General features: G+C 40.2%; 1 protein-coding gene across 4 annotated transcripts in view; it reads left to right on the top strand.

Moving 5' to 3' along the window:
* The window catches only part of FSIP1 (fibrous sheath interacting protein 1), a 181,695-nt gene that overhangs the window by 56,899 nt on the left and 106,950 nt on the right, over positions 1–17,846 (top strand). For all 4 annotated transcript variants that reach the window (XM_087859175.1, XM_045816132.2, XM_087859176.1 and 1 more), the window contains one exon: positions 7,221–7,361. In XM_087859175.1, coding sequence (XP_087715301.1) covers positions 7,221–7,361 — 141 coding nt within the window. The remainder of the gene's footprint in view (positions 1–7,220; positions 7,362–17,846) is intronic.

Raw genomic sequence — 17,846 nt, 5'->3', positions numbered from 1 at the left:
GAGGGGCACAGAGAAAGGAAAGGTCATTTGCTGAAGGCATGATATTGAAAAAATTCCTTTGCAGATTTGTTTTTGTGTTTTTTTTTTTGTTTTTTTAAAGATTTATTTATTTATTTATTTATTTATTAGAGATAGCCAGCGAGAGAGGGAACACAAGCAGGGGGAGTGGGAGAGGAGGAAGCAGGCTCCCAGTGGAGGATCCTGATGTGGGGCTCGATCCTGAAATGCCAGGATCACGCCCTGAGCCAAAGGCAGCCGCTTAACGACTGCGCCACCCAGGCGCCCCTGTTTTTGTTTTTATTTCGATCGAGAAAACGTTTCCCAAGCAAGCTGAGCCGTGCAAACTTTCTTTCTTACTATGGCAGCTATAAGGGGCTAAACTGGTATGCACGGGAGCCTACGATGATAAACGTACTCGAGTCAGAACAATTTGAGGGGCTCCAGAAATGTGACTCACGGATGAAGGAAGTTGTTGTGAAAGGAGCAGTTAAGAAATCTTCTTTTCCTTTTGAGCTTGCTGATGAGGATATTCTCAGAGGATACCCTGGCCTGGCTCTTAAGTTTATGGCAGTATTTTAAAAGTAGAATTTGGCTTTTACGTATCTGATTTCCTTAGTGTAAAACAAAGCATGTGGTCACAGTCAGAAGGAGGAATGGCATATTACTACTATTGCTGTAATGTGAATAATATCACATGGGTGCCGTTTTTACATCTGGTTTTTATTTTCATTTCATCTTAGCAAAAGAGAACTAATTGAAGCAATTTTTTTCTTAAGACCTGTGGTTTAGCTGTGCGTACCTTTCCATATCCATCCCCTAGCCCTCCAACAACTCAGTTCTTTGCTCATACTAAGTCCCACCATAAAACTGAGTGCTGTTCTATAATTTAGTTGCCATATTTCTTATTTGTAGCTGTCTTTGATTCCAGCTTTCTCCAGAAATTTCTAAGATATAGGAGTTATGTGGGTATTTAGTTTCTTAAGTCCTTAGCAACTGGATTCAATAATGAATTCTATTCAGTTTGGCTCTTATAAAGAAGTATAATTTATTCATGTCTCATGCAATCAGTCTTACTAAATCTAGAATTCCAGTTCTACGGTTAGATTTTTTTTTTTCTCTGGTTGGGAGAAGGTCTTCAAATTGTCGTCATTGACAAGAGACATTTCTTTGTTCTTAAACCAGCTTGTTTAACTGAACATAAAGGTCTCCCTTAATTTGATTTATTTATTTTTTTGTTCTTAAAATGTTGGTTCAGTTGTACACATTTTGGTAAGACCAACAAAAGATTAACACACATTTGATTGATGAAAATTGTAGTTGTATTCATCTTTTTTCTTACCAAGAGCATACTGTTGCTGACAGCAAAAATAAACTGGTTTTTTTGGTCTCTTCCTGTTTCAACATGAGCTAAAGTTGAGGAAATAGAAAATGTTGTTTGACATGTAATCCTGAAAGATGTTTCATTGTTGAGTCCAGGGGTTTGCAGAGTCCCGATGATGGCTGAGTAGTCTACTTGACGTCAGATTACCCAATACACTGGTTGAGGGCAGGAATCTGGGAATTTTTTTTATGTATGGTAGTCACAAGCACAGAAATCTTATTGACCATTGGCTCATTTCCAAAAACTATAGATGTATGCTGTAAGAGCATGGATTTTTGGATTGAGGAATAAACAAGAAGGTACTTTGAAGGTTGTTGTGAACCTGTCAAACATTCCCACATAAATCTGGTGAATTCTTGCCTTTACTTTACTTTATATTTTAAAGTTTAAAGGGTTACTTGAAAGTTTATATTTGTATTTCTTTATTTTTTTATGTTAAGTCTCCTGTGTAGTCAAGGTTTCTTTTGTTTCTGGGCAATATTCTAAAATGGTAAGAACGATTTGACAGCAAGATTTTTTTCCCTCCTTCTTGTACTGCCAGGCAAATGACCCATCTGATGACGGAAAATAACAATGGCCTTTGGAAAAGTATAGCTTTTGTTTGAAAACACAGGGCAAGCTGGCTTTATGTAGGCAGGTTTGTATTTTCCTGTTTAGTTAGCTTCAAAGACCCCTGTTGGCTCCGTCAACACCACAGATATTTTTCTAAGGTTGAACTTAGAATCCCTTGGCAGTCAATTGGTCAAATCAACAAATATCTATTGACCTCAGGGACAGTTCTCTTCTTGTGGCTCCTTGGGTTTTCCATGCATATCACAGAGAGCTTTTACTGAACTGAATTTTACTTTTACTGAATAAAAGCATTCCTGTATGCCTCAGAAACACAGAAACCATATGGCTGGTCAGAGAATCTGCTCCAACATTTCTACCATAGGAAATCAAGATATTTCCTGAGGATCATGAAAACAGATAATAGTGGTTGGCATTCTGATGTGACAGTAGACCCTCTCCTGCTACCACAGAACTTCTTGAATATGCCAGGGGGAAAGTTCTGCCAGAATCAATGATTACCTTTTTTTTTTTTTTGCACTCTCTTGGCCTCTCTTTCATTGCATGCTCTCCTTCAACTATTTGAACTATATGGTTATGCTATCAGACCACAACTGAGGAAGGATGTTATGTATTCTTGGGCCCAACTGTAGAGAATTACAGACTCATAAGCTATGAGAGTTGGAAGAAAGTTCTTTTGGAAGAAATTGAGACCCAGAAAGAGAAAGTGACTTGCTTAAAAGTATATAACTGGTTATTACACCAGTAGAACTGGGGCTAAAATATAACCGTTGGGCCAATACCTTTGGGTACAGAGAGTCACATTGTCAGAGCAGAACAGAAATAGCCTTGGTAGAATAATAGTTCTGTTTTCTTAAAAATAAAATATGACTTCTGCTTATGAAATTAGTACATGGGTATTATAGAAAATTTAGGAAGTACAAAAACATCTAAGAAAAATAAGATGAAAGAATCAAGATTTTGACCATCAAGTTGAATTTCCTCCCAGTCTACTTCTCTACAAATACACACACACACACACACACACACACACACACACACACACACACACACTATACCAGTTAGCGTTTTGGGCAAGAAAGAGAAAATATCCAGCTTGGGTTCTGAAGATAAGTAAACGAAGGAACTATTTATAGATTTAAAGGAGCCAATAAGGGACGTTGGGACACCTTGGGACTAACAACAGTGAGTAGGAGGAAGAAAAAGTGTATTGGAGCTCACTCAGGAAGAGCTAGAGCTGTGGGAAAACAACCAGCCATCCAAAATTGTAATCATAGAAACCGTGGGCAAAGGATTTACCAATCTTTCCCCTTCAGCATGAGGATTTGAGTTGTAGTTAACTTCTTCACTGTTGCCCTGGCAGTCTGATGAAAGTTGGAATGTTAACAATGTTAGAAAAGCGTGTGATAAAAATGGCCCGAGGTTTGGGGGAATTATGAAGGCCTGGTGGGGAAGCCGTACCTTGGGTCTCTCTAAGTGCAGTGATTGTTGAGACCGGCATGTCCCTTGCCAGGACCCTGTGGGGTGTGCCTGTGGCGTCATTTCCAGAGATGATGTTCTTTTGAGATAGGAAGCTTTTAAGCCAGGGTAGCTTCCTTGCCCCTTGCACCTGAACTGCCGTGGCATGGACTGTAGACGAAACTCCCATTGAGGAGGGATTCCTGACATAGTCCTGCTGTGTGTCCTGTCCTGTGTTCTTCTGAATACACTTCTCTCCACGTGTGGCCTCTGTCTTTGAGCATGAATATTCAGTTGAATCTAAGAAAACTCTCCTGAAGGGCACCTGATGGGATATATTGCTGCCCAAACCATCATGCCAAAGCAGGGAGGAGCAGGGGAAAGTCCTGCAGGCTCTCTCTCTCCTGCCCTCCAGTCTCACCGCACTGATTAAACCTAACCGCAAGACAGAGGTCAAGGAGGAAGAGTCCCATTGTCCTAGCTTGTGTCAGGTGTTCCCCATAGTTTGTCAGTTTATCATTCTTGTGTTGATGGGCATTCGCCTGTTTGCATAAAGCTGCTATGGCCATGTGTGCACAAAGCGTCAGTCGTATATTTCCATTTCTCTTGGATAGGGTCATAGGAGTGGAATTGCTGGGTCATAGGATAGACAACATTGAACTTTTCAAGGAACTACTAAACAATTTTCCAAAGTGGTTGTACCATCGTACACTTCCACCAGGAACACCTGAGAATTCCTCTTGGTCCACACCTCTCTAACATTTGGTGTTAACGTTTTTCATCTAGGCCATTTTAGGGGCTGTGTAGTGATATCTGATTGTGATTTGAATTTACATTTCCCTGATGACTTAATGATGTTGAGGACTTCTTCGTGTGCTTGTTTGTCATTCACATATCTTTTATGAAGTATCTCTTCAAGTCATCTTAAAGCTAGATTTTTTTTAGTATTTATTATACTTTATTTTATTATCGAATTGTGAGGTTCCTTACATATTATGGCTACAAGTCTGTTGACAGGTTTGTATGTTATAATACTTTACTCTCAGTCTGTGGATTGCCTTAATAATGGTGGCTTCGAATAAGCAAAATTTAATATATTGATGAAGTCTGGTTTAGAAATGTTTTTCTTTTTGTGTCTTTTCTTTGCCTACTCAAAGATTTAAAAAAAAATCATGGTTGTAGATGATTAAGATGCTGTCCTTTCAAAAAAAAAGATTTCCATTTAAAAGTGAAATCCAGTTTGGATGTTTTTCATCTCCGTACATTTTATAGACTGAATGTTTGTGTCCCCTCAAAATTCATATGTTGAAATCTAATCTCCAGTGTGATGATATTTGGAGGTCAGGACTTTGGGATGTGATTAGGTCATGAGGGTAGGGCCCTCATGAACGGGGTTAGTGCCTTTATAAAAAAGACCCAGAGAGCTCCCTTGTCCCTTCTGCCATGTGGGGACCCAGCAAAGAAGATGGTCATGTAGGAACCAGGAAGTAGCCTTTTTCCAGACACCAAGTCAGCCAGTGTGTTGATCTTGGATTCCTGAGCCCCCAGAACTATGTTTCTGTGGTTTAGAAGCCACCTGGTATGTGGTCTTCTGTCTTGGCAACTCAGCTAGACTAAGGTACTGTGCATCCTCCTTCATTGCAGGGATATCTTTGTGAAAGTTCATGAGGTCCTGGATGCTTAAGGCTGCAGAGGGACCTTCATACCATCTTTTCCAAATGCTCCCTAACATTAGGTTTCCTTCTTAAAAAAATTCCTGATCATAATTCACCCTCTGGGTCCTTCTAGAGATTGTAGCTACCAGAAATGAGTCCCCTTTTGGGGACTACAAAATGTAAAACAATTGCTTCTTGAAATTGAAATACTCTTTTAATAGTCTCCTCATTAGAATTTTATACAATATAAATTTCATTGACACATTAATGTGATCAGAGTTCTGAGAACCAAATTACAGTTGACCTTTGAACAATGTGGGGGCGAGGGGCACTGACACCCCCCCCCCACCCCCACCGGTGCAGTTGAAAATCTGTGCGTTACTTTTGACTTCCTGTAAGCTTAACTGCTAATAGCAGTTGACTTGTTGACTGGAAGTCTTACCAATAACACAGAGTCGATTAACACATATTTCGAACGTTGTATGTATCATAAACTGCATTCTTACAATCAATTAAGGTAGAGGAAAGGTAATCATAAGGAAGAGAAAATATGTTTATAGTACTGTATTCTATTTGTTGAAAAATAATCCACATGAAAGTGGACTGAGCAGCTCAGACGGCATGCTGTTCCAGGGTCAGTCTCTGGACCCGTGTCCACACGGCTTCGGGAGTGCGTAGTTTGTGTGGGGATACAGGGTGGGATCAGTCACGATCCCTGTCTGAGCAGCAGTGTGGTAAATGCAACAAGGACCACGTGGCATGGTCGAGAGAGTAACCGCCCTTCCTAAGTACGTCAGGGAACATTTCACAGGGGAAATGTACTTGCGCTCGAAAAAGAGTCGAGCGTTCCCGAGGAGCCGGGGGAAAGAGCCACGGAGAGGTGGAGACCCAGGAGGCGTGGACGTTGCCGTGCCTTTGGGTCTGAGCCCCAAGCAGTGGGAGACAGACTGAAGAGCTAGCCTGGGCGCAGCCCAGAAACGGGTGAGGACTTTGCACCTTGCTCCGCGGCTTCTCCGCGGAGGCTGCAGTGCATGGGGAGACTGGTGGCGCCCAGGTCAATGAAGGGGCCCGAGCAGTAGCTTAAGGTGACAGGTCTCACATTTTCAAGTAGTCGCGCTTCAGGCTGTCAGTCCGCCATTGAGTCGGAATGTCCAGCGTGGAGGCAAGACCTTTGAAGATTTTCCCAGGCTCTGTGGGTGAGTCTGAAGCACCCCAGGTTTTGAAAACCACTGGTTCAGGGCAGTGATGAGCGAGGGAGAAAGAGAGGAGGGCCTTGATTAAGAGGTTTAAGGAAGAGAGATGGCGACTCCTCTTGGCGACCAACCATCTGTAAGGCGTGAGAATGTGGGAGGATTCTGGTTGGAGCAACTTCAGACATGGAGTAGGAGATCCGTGGGAGAAAAGTGGGAGGTTTAGCTATAGATATAAGACCAACTTCCTGTCAAGAAACACCCATTTTTATCACCTGGAAATAATCTTAACTTTGGGAGATTATTGTTCTGTCCATTCAAATATTGCTGATAATAGCGAAATCGTTTCACTATTTAGTCCTTATTCTTTTCAAAGGACGCATTTCCCTCACAGTTGTTAGGCACTAAGATTTGTTGCATGCCGGCTACGTAGTGTGATGACTTTTCGGTTAGATATTATTATCATTCTGCAGATGATGAAACTGAAGCTCAGAGAGGTTAACTGGTCTCCCTAAGGCCGTCTCAGTCAGGAACCAGGCAGAGCCAGGATTCAAAGCTCCTGACGTTGCCAAGTCCCGTGTGCTCTTGCACCTCTGTCTCTCATCGCAGGAGTGGGCAGGATTTTTTTCTCGTCATTTATATCTGATGAACGTGGAGTCCAGAGAAAGTGTGATTTGCCCATGATCTTAAGCTGGTCAGTACAGAGCGGGGACGAGAGCCCAGGTGCTGCTTCCTGGCCACTGCTTGCTTTCCAGATGACTGAATTTATTTTCCTACCTGTTTCACGTACTGTCAGACCTTTCCCTCTTAAATAGAAAGAGTTTAGAGAATTAGGAATATCATTTTGAAGGGAAGAAATACTGTCTGAGAAGCAAAACCAACTTTCAAAGCTCAGTTGCTTCAGAGCAGTGTATGATGGTACATTTTCAGCCTGTGCGTGAACTTTTTTTTTTTTTTTTTAATTAGGAACCTGACCTTCATGATGATGATACAAATATGGAAATAACTCCAGGAGAAAAGGTGCTTCGCAACACCAAAGAGCAACGAGATCAGCAAAACCGGCTGCGAGAGATAGATGACAAACTGAGGAAGCTGAAGGAAAATGTGGTAAGTCTTTATTTCGAGTTTAACTGTCACCAGCCATTGTCTTAAAAAAAGCTTCCAGTTTCCTTTGACTGTTTTATGCCTGGTTTTATATTTGTTGAGTCCATCAAGAAAACTGACATGGAAATTTGTCAGTGAGAATTTGAATAAAAATAGGATTCATAGAACTTAAAGTAATATTACACTTACTTTATGTGATACAATAAACCCGCAAAATACCACCTGAGATCAGAATAATGATCCGTACGCCTAATATTCTGTGCCTGACAGTGACATCAATGTTTTTTTAATGGAAAAAATTGATAGTTATTCTCCATAAAATCATCTTTACATATTGAACTTACAGCTTAAATACTCCCACTTTTTGTTCATAATTCGTAATATATTGTTACTCAATTTTAATATGTTCTAAATCGTTCTGTGCCTGCCTCATGTTTTAAGAGCTTGTCATTTAAAAACATTGCTAATGAGAGAAAGCGCTTAAGTCAACTAAATTGCGAGCTGGTTGATCTTCTGAAAGGCTCCATAATATTATGATTTTCCAGCTACCCAGAGGATGCTTCCAACTGGATACTTGGCTTTTACCTAAAATGAGACATGACAAGTCTCAACTTGTGACTCTCCCTACATCCTCTCTCCCAGGGCTGGTCTTGTCACAATTGCCAGCAGCACCTACTTTCTGTCTCCTACTAAATCCTATTATCTTGGGTGATCTTCAAGCCTCATTAAGTTTGAACCACTTTGTCTAATTTGCTGTCATATCTTGCCACAGTTCTTTATGACTCTGAAAATCTTCTCTCTTTTGTCCTTGCCTGTATCACCCTTCTGTCAGCATTGTCACCTCCTGTCTAGCCACTTAAACCTCGTCAGTCTCTTCTCTCATTATTCCATTTCATATGCTGTTGCATGGGTGTAAGCATCAGGTAAGTGACTTTGATTAAATTCTGATCTCCTTAGAGCTCTCCCAGGGTGTGCACTGATCCTGATGGAGATTTTTCCACCCCTTCTGCTCATGTGCAGCTGAATTGCTCTTAACCATTCGCCAGCCAGGGACAGCAGCTCTGACTCGAGCCTAGAGAACAGGCAGGTCTACCTCATGAGAGCAGGCGGCAGATAGAAGGGGAATGAATGCATTGTGCTTCTCTTTATAATTCATTTTTGTTTACTTTGCATGGGAAATTAAATGGGAATTATATTTCAGGGACGCCTCCATTTTTATTTTCGGAGGGATTTTTCTCTCCTTGAGGCTGTTGATACAGAGAAGTAAAAGAAGTAAGAATAGCTAGGGAGCGTAAAAGAGGTTCTTGGCCGATAGTTGTGGTGGTAGTGACGGGGCACTGCAAACTTGATGTGGTCAGTACAGTGTCTGTGGCTTGACTGGTTTTGAAAACCGTTGGTACTTCTCATCCCTTACCTGCCAATCCAAGGCAGGCAGAGCCTGTCCTTCTCCATAATTCAGCTCTCCTGATTTCTGACCACCTGTCGTATGCTTGGATGTATATCCATTGTTTTCTGCCACGTCTCTACTATTCTTTAATTATTGACTCAAAACCTGGATCCTTTAGGAAATCTTGTATTTTTTTTCCAGTGTCATGTGAAAGTTGGCTAGACTTACAGAGAGTTGATAAATATCAAGAGTTGGTTGTTATCTAAGTGGAAAAAAATAATACATAAGTAGAGAAGAGAGGGACACCTGGGGGGCTCAGTCGGTTAAGCATCTGCGTCTGGCTCAGGTCGTGATTCCGGGGTCCTGGGATCGAGTCCTACATCAGGCTCCTTGCTCAGCGCGGAGCCTGCTTCTCCCTTTGCCTGCTGCTCCCCCTGCTTGTGTGTGCGCTCTCTCTCTCTCTCTAATAAATAAATAAAATCTTTTAAAAAATTAGTAGAGAAGAGCGATTGTAGTGTGGCTACAGTAGCAGGCGCTGTCCAAGTACTTTATAACTTACTGTGTAGTTTTTATGAGCACTCTGCGAGGTAAGCAATACAATCCTCACTTTCCAGATGAGGAACTAGAGGTCGAATAACTTCCTCAAGTATATATAATTACTGGTACTAATATAATATAATAAAAAATCATTATTAAAAAAAAACTAAGTGGAAGAGAGAGGATTCAGGTGGTCAGCTTCTATCAGCTGTCTTGTTTGACAGTCAACACTCGGAGAAAACTGGTATGAGAAAGGCACGGGAGTGTCGATCTGTATCGTCTTTAGGTTTTAATTGCTCAGCGTTTCATAATACCCTGTGGGGCACGTTGCGTGCCACATGTGTGTACTTTTTAGGGAAGATACAGTGTCTGTTTCAAACTCGGTAAAGCCCATTGTACCTCATAGATTCCTAGGTACTTTGTGGATGGGGAATCTGGAGACCCGAGGCCTTGTTTCAAAGTTGTCAGTGGCCGGATCTGTCACCTTGATAAGTCACTTTTTCTCTTAGAGACTTGGTTTTCTTACTATAAAATCAAGGGAGTAGGGCTAGAGGAACTCTGTCCTTTTGCTTGTGATTGTTAGCATATTTTTGGTGGAAAATGATGTTATTGGAAATATCTAAAGCTTAGTGTGTATGCTTTCCAGCTGGTATTAATTGGTTTAAATATTCTATTGAAAATTATTTTTGGAAGTTCAGTAACACTTTTTAGAAGAACGTGGGATTGTCTTCCTTCTATAGGAAAAAGTTAGACTGCTACCTATAGACCAAAGAATATGTTTTCTGTATGATAGCTTCTGGAAATGGCTAATTTTGGAGTTTTGTCTTATTCTTCCCATTACAAGGGAACATTGTTTCAAGATCACTGATTTGGGTGAAAGCAGTAATCTGTGGCCATTGAACTTGTGATTTAGGGATACAATTCATACTCAGCTTTAGGGATGCACTAGGGAAGGATTGAGGGAAGGGGCAGTGTAGGAGCCCTGGGGACAGTCCTGGAACCACCTGAATCCCAGCATTGATTTGTCTGTAAAAGCTGGAACGTTTGCCTTGGTCAAGATTGACTGAGGAAGTGGGATCCGGTTTAGTCTGCAGGTGGTAATGGTGTTGCTGGTGTCAGCGCACCCAGCTGTTAGGAGCTGGGGAAGGTGGGCACAATGAGATGAGGCAGAAGCTCCCGAGGGTAGTATGAACTTCAAAGGGCAGACAGGAGTCCCGAATACCAGCCGCATAAGTAGAGGAAGGACGAGCCATGGCTGCTAGAAGCAACATGTGTGCAACAAGTCTTCAGGATTCACTCACGATGAGTCAGCCGTGGAATGTAGCAGTCATGCTGCCTAGTACGGGGGAGGTGAGCAAAACGGATCTATGGATAGCAGAGTGACAAGGCTGAGGAAGAGGTTTAAAACCAGGTCCTATGGGGTGCCTGGGTGGCTCAGTCATTAAGCGTCTGCCTTTGGCTCAGGGTGTGATCCCAGGGTCCTGGGATCGAGCCCCACATTGGGCTCCATGCTCTGCTGGGGGCCTGCTTCTTCCTCTCCCACTCCCCCTGCTGTGTTCCCTCTGTCACTGGCTGTCTCTCTCTCTCTCTGTCAAATAAATAAATAAAATCTTAAAAAAAAAAAATAAAACCAGGTCCTATGAAAGGATTATTGGTGGGACTGAATATATTTTTTTAGCTTGGTGAAGAAGAAGGGTGTGTGTGTGCATGTGTGTGCGTGCACGCATGTGTGTTGTGAAGAAGGAGGGGATGGTTTGGTAGAAATCACACAATATCCACTTCCCAAAGATATTTAAAGGACTACTCTTTAAAGTATTAGTTTTAATCTTTGATAGCTTAGGAAAAAAGCATGGTGATCGGGAGGCCATGGAGAGACCGATTTCTGGTAAATATTAAGGAAGAATTAGCATGATTTGAGTGGGATCGATCTGTCGGGTTAGGTCACCTCTGGCACAAGCGGGCAGCTGGCGTCTGGCAAGTGTGTGGGGGTGCTGTGCTTTGAGCTCTTCGTCACACGTGGTGGGCGGGATTTGTGTTGAGCCACTCATCTCTTGCCTGGTTGGTTCCCGTGGGGGTAGGAGTGTTGGCTTTGACCATGGATAAGGGTTCCTCTGTCAGGCTAACTACTTGTGCGGAGATAATTTGAGATGATAGAATCAAGAGAAAATGAAAAGAGCTGTATTCATAGAAAGGCAACACCAGACAGACCTCGCAGACGACCTCTCCATCATTTGCCATCCAGTGGTCTCTGGTCCCTGTCCCCTGATTTTCCTGTCTAGCTCAGAGAGTCACTTTCGGTTGTTTTAGATGTTCTAGAGGCTTCTCTGACCCTTCACTCTTTGAAACCCGCTCTGCTTTATATTTCCTCCCTGGGTTATAGTTCTGCTATGTAAGCTTCTGTACGTGGGACATAGTGGTTAAGAGCCAGACAGGAGCAGCCTGTTTGGGTTTGAATCTCAACTCTGTACTTCCTAGCTGTGTGACCTTGGACAGGTCTCTTGACCTCTCTGTGCTTTAGTTCCTTGATTGGTAGAATGGGATAGTTATAATTAATACCTACCTTACAGGCTGTTGTGAAGATTAAATTAGTTAATATATATGTAAAGTGCTTGAAACAGGGTTTGGCACATTTTAAGTGCTATACAAATGTTTATTGTTAGTATTGTTATTTTTATTATTAACATTAATAAGGTGGCATTTACATATGCTTGTTTCTATGATAACAAGGGGGAGATATAGCAGAGAGGATGAGATTGAAGATGGAGGAGTAAGCCTTAGAAAAGAATCAAGATGCCCTTTTTCTGATTCAGAATGAAAGGAGAGAAGCATGGGCCTAGAAAGGCAGGTTTGGAACTGAAGAGAAAGTGAGAGAGGTCATCCTCCCTGTTCTCTATCTAGTCTGTAAATTAGAGATCAAACCATACAACTGGAATGAGAGGGCAGACTGGGGCTGGGGCCTTGAAGCAGGGTGGGGAAGGACTGGAATAGACGCTGTGAGGAGGAAAGAAAAACAATGGTGAACTGTGAGGACAGCCCCACTGAGGTTGGAAACCCTAGCTGTGACAGGGAGCCAGCCAGTGGGGCTTGGGGTCTTCTCTGACAGCCCTCGGCAGTCCACCAAGGATGGAGGAAATAGGTCTGGAGTTGAGGCAGGGGTGAAGAGAGGTTGGGTGATTGCAATGCAAGACCAGGGAAGCAAGGGAATTGGTGGTACCTGTGAGACTGTACCTGCAATGGAGAAAGGAGAAGAATGTAACATGGCTGCCTCAGGTATCAGCGGGGGCCTCTTTGCCCTTCCTCAACCTGGGTTCATAACTTGTTATTGTAAACATAGAATAGACTGGCAGGCAGCTATCAAAAAAATGAGGAAGATCTATATATCTGGGAAAGATGTCCGTGATACAGTATTCAGGAAAAAGAGCCTGTTGCTTAAGACAGTAGTCGGTATGATTCCATTTTTTTAAAAAAGATTTTATTGATTTATTTGACAGAGAGATTGACAGAGCCAGAGAGCACAAGTGGAGGGAATGGCAGAGGCAGAGGGAGAAGCAGGCTCTGCACTGAGCAGGGAGCCCGATGCAGGACTTGATCGCAGCCCATGGGATCATGACCTGAGCTGAAGGCAGACGCTTAACTAACTGAGCCACCCAAGAGCCCCCTGATTCCATTTTTATTTAAAAAATATTCATAGAAAAATCCTGGGACAATATATAACAAATGCTAAAGAGTGATTACTTTTAGTAGGAATGGGATGGATGGGGAGGTGAAAAAAGGAAATTCACTTTTTATAGCATAGAGTAAAGGGAAAAGTGTGTTGGGATTATGGATGCTTTTTATACTATTTCTCATACTTTTCTCTATATCCAGACTTTCCATAATATACATGTGTTGCATTTGTAAGTAGAATCAATATTTCAAAATGTGCAAAGCATTGATATACATGAAGGGTCATTACATGTTGTCTTCATGCATTTAGAACAATAGAGTGAGTCATCATAAAGAATTATGTTCAGCCTTACCAGTAATTAAAATTCATATTCAGGAGCGCCTGGGTGGCTTAGTCAGGTAAGTGCCTGCCTTCGTCTCAGGTCATGATCCCGGGATCCTGGGATCCAGCTCCGTGTTGGGCTTGCTGCTCAGTGGGGAGCCTGCTTCTCCCTTACTTTTTGGCCCTCCTTGCTGCTTTTGCTCTCTCTTTCTCTCTCTCTGTCTCAAATAAATAAATAAAATCTTAAAAAAAAAAGAGAATCTGTTTCTTGGTTTGTCTTTCTCCCTCTTTTTTCCCTTTGCTTATTTGTTTTGTTTCTTAAATGCCACGTATAAGTGAAATCATATGGTATTTGTCTTTCTCTGACTTATTTCACTTAGCATTTTGGTCTCTAGCTCCATCCATGTTGTTGCAGATGGCAAGATTTCATTCTTTTTTATGGCTGAGTAATATTCCATTGTGTGTATATACCACATCTTCTTTATCCCCTCATCTATTGATACACACTTGGGGTGCTTCCATAATTTGGCTATTGTGAATAATGCTGCTATAAACGTAGAGGTGCATGTGTCCCTTTGAATTAGTGTTTTTGTATTTTGGGGGTAAATACCCAGTTATTGGTAGCTTTTTAAATTGGTTATTTTTGCCCTGAAAAGCTATTGGTCAGTTGTTGACCAGTGACATTATTTTTATTTTTGATCTGCACACTTCCACCTTCAGGAATATTTACAAAGAAATAAGAACCAAGTGGAACCAAACTGAACGCAGTAAGAAACAACTTAAATGCTCTCGAATAGAATGTCAAAGCAATTTATACAGTCTTGCCCATTTAATACTGTAGTAGGATAATAAAAATGACAAATAGATGGATTTTGTCAGTAAAGGACTTTTAGTGATCTAAATGAGTGATCTAAAACAAAAAGATAAAAATTCTAGATAGATTGTAAGTATCAACTATAACTATGTAATAAATATATATATATGTATACACTGACAACAGTCTGAAGGGGAATAGAATATAAATGTTAATAGCTTAGTTCTGTTATTTTCCACTTTCTATTAAATTGCCTTTATTCCTAAAGAAAGGGATTCATAATTGAGGTAATTTTATTATTTCATTGTTTTATTTATATACAACCTAACCCTTTACTGTAATGATAGGCTTCTTGAGTAATTAAAATAAATAGTAATAATTCATGTCCGGTCTAATTTTTCAGAGGCATCGAGTGTTCCGCTGTCACAATAAGACTAAGGGGATTTTTTTTTTTAAATAAAGAACATCTTTAACTTCTAGAATTAGGTAAACATGCTTTTAATGAAGTTGCATAATAATTTTAGCTTTCACAAGTCAGAAGAATTCAATTTTCAAGAAAGAATGCCTTTTTCAAGAAAGGACCATCAATCTGATCTCATCTCATGGACTCCTTTAATGATGAAATATTCTCAAAGATGTTTTGTTAGTATTGTTAGCAAAAGCTTTCCATGGTTCCAGTCATTCTAAATGCATTGACCACACTTTTTAGGTCTTTATTGTGTCTCTTTTGATTCTCAGTTTGAACTTCATTCATTTTTTTCATCATTTGAAGTCTCTAGTATTTCTTTCCACATTCTTTCCCTTTTCGGTTTCCCGGAAACCACTGAGCTTGGCCTTGTGGGGTGAACTGCATTGTCATTATTGCATCAAAATGTTTAGCACTCTGAGCCTTGTTGCTGAGCATTGTGGATAAGAATGTGGTTCACAAAGGATGATCAGTCCTTGTGTTCTGATTCTTACTTCGACATGCTCTTGCCGTTTAACCTAGTATAAGAATACATGGACCCCGATCAGAAGACTGGAGGGTTTCTTCTGCTCAGTGAATGGTGGAGGGTCTACCTTCAATTACTAAACATGCCATAGAATCAGAATTACAGAAGGTGAAAGCTGAAGGGTCCTTACAGGTCACGTGGGCCAGTCCCATGGATTAGCTACCGAGGTCTTGAATAGCTAACTGATTTTTCCAAGACTCACAGTTAGTTAGTGATAGACTTGGGCCAATCCCCAATTCTTTTGATACTTCAGCCTCGGAGCTTTCCATTACATTCCGCCGCTCCAAGTCACACCTGCTCAGATCAGCCAATTTTCAGCTAAGATTTGGAGCCACAGACAAACGTGGGCTTCATTCTAAAGCCTTTCAACTGTTACCAGCCATTTATACAACTTTCTCAAATTCAGTGGAACTCCAAACAAGCCTGACATGTTTGTGGTTGAACTGGAAGACTAACTAGTGTGTTTTGGTATTCATACATTAACTAAGGCCTGAGTTGGAAAAGTAATTATACTCTCTCTTTGGTGTCATTGTTCATAACTGTAGAAATTTTAAAAATCTTTCTTTGTCATTTGTAACAGCTTTCAGGAAGGTAGATGATAACAACGATATCATTGACACATAAACTATTGGTATTTTTATAGAATTTATAGCCTTTACTTTTCCTTCTGTAGGTGTTGGCAGGGTGTGTGATAATGATGCAAAATATTTGGTTGTGAAATTTTGAGAGTGGGATTTGCACATCGACAGTGGAGCAAACCTTGAAAAATCCATTCTCAAAATCATAGGCAAAGAGAAACACATTTTGAAACAAGTAAGTAGAGCATAGAATTTTCAGAAGCACTTACTTATTTCTACATCATCTGATGCAGGACTCTTGATAAATTTTTTTTGCAACTCAATAGAATCATTTAATGGTTGCGAAGCATGTGGCAGTTATAGGTACGTGGCTGGTGTTCAAGAATTATTCTAGAATGAGTCAATGAGCCAGTAACCACTTTAAAGCTATCAGCTTTAAATATGTTGTAGAGTAGATTGAAAGCACAACTTAGCTGTATCGCTTTGGGAGTAAAGTATTAAAAGTAATTGGATGTTTTTTTCCTTAACTTATTTTGTTTCAACCATCACTTTAAAACACTTACAAAATACATTAATAGATTTCAGTTTCAAATATATTTTGGAACAAGAGAGGATATATATATACATATCTACCTTGTATTCTGCCTACATAATAAAACATTTTAAAAATTATTGAGGATATTTTCTTCTGGATTATGATTTTTCACATGTATTATAATGATGCAGACTTGATCTTGCTATAGAAGTGTAGGTATTGTGCTGTTTCTGAATGATAATGTACAAGTTTTGAACGTCATCTTAAAAATGAAAATTTTGGGGATGCCTGGGTGGCTCAGTAGGTTAAGAGTCTGCCTTCAGCTCAGGTCATGATCCCAGGGTCTTGGGAATCGAGTCCCGCATTGGGCTCCCGGTTCAGCATGGAGCCTGCTTCTTCCTCTGCCTCCCGCTCCCCCTGCTTGTGCTCTCTTTCTCTCTGACAAATAAATAAAATCTTAAAAATAAAGGACCTAGGTCCAAAAATAGTAAAGAAAAATACATATATTACAAATATACAAAAATAAAATACAATGCAAGGAAACCAAAAATAATACATATGTAATATATATATAATGTATATATAAAAATAAAAATTAAAAAAGAATTTTAAGAAGAATTGATAAAATAAGAAAATAGCTAAAAAAATGAAAATTTTGGTGGCAATCTTGTTTTAGAATATTGCCTGATTTTAAAAATTTTTGTTGTTGAGCAGAGTCTCTAGAAATAGATCATAAGGCTAGTTAGATCTTAGCATAACTTATTTTTTGCATTCTGAATTAGTTTTCAAATTTCATTGGTTGAGGCCATGGATATAGTTACGTGAAACAAATGCATGTACATACACCAAGAAATAATATCTTATTAAAGGATAGAATTAAGTATAATTATATAAAGTTAAATAACTATTGTAAAGATTATACTATGCCACACACATGCATTTAACCAGTATAACATGTACTGACATAAAATTAGAATGCATAAATAATTAAAACTCATGACACTTTTGGAGATTGAAATTAAACTTATTATTTGGTTGTTAACATGTGGTGGTAATACTATTTAATTTCTTTTCCAATCCTTAAGGTCATTTTTAGTATCATTTAGTATAATAAATTCTTGAATTGATTCCCAATGGAGTTGATGAATTCCCAGTGGAGATGTTATTTGTATTCATAGGCAGTCTTTAATCCTTTCAGTTTTTCTTAACCAGCTACAGTCAGGTTTTTTTTTTTTCTTTTTACATACCTTCGGTATCCTAGATCTACTTCTTGTTACGGTCTAAGGCTATCTCTGGTCAAAGGAGGGATTGTCTAAAGCGGTGATTTTATTTTATTTTATTTTATTTTATTTTATTTTATTTTATTTTATTTTATTTTATTTATTTATTTATTTATTTATTTATTTTTTTAAAAGATTTTATTTATTTATTTGACACAGAGAGAGACAGCCAGCGAGAGACGGAACACAAGCAGGGGGAGTGGGAGAGGAAGAAGCAGGCTCCTAGTGGAGGAGCCTGATGTGGGGTTTGATCCCGGAATGCCGGGATCACACCCTGAGCTGAAGGCAGATGCTTAACGACTGTGCCACCCAGGCGCCTCTGGCCTATTCCTGATCTCTGATATTGAGCCCATGGTTCCTAGCACCTACCTCCTGGA

The sequence above is a fragment of the Ursus americanus genome, chromosome 36 (assembly GCF_024610735.1).
Source record: "Ursus americanus isolate L20-20 chromosome 36, mUrsAme1.1.p, whole genome shotgun sequence".
NCBI lineage: Eukaryota > Metazoa > Chordata > Mammalia > Carnivora > Ursidae > Ursus > Ursus americanus.
Note: the sequence above shows the minus strand (reverse complement) of the source record. Positions and strands in the feature narration are given on the sequence as shown.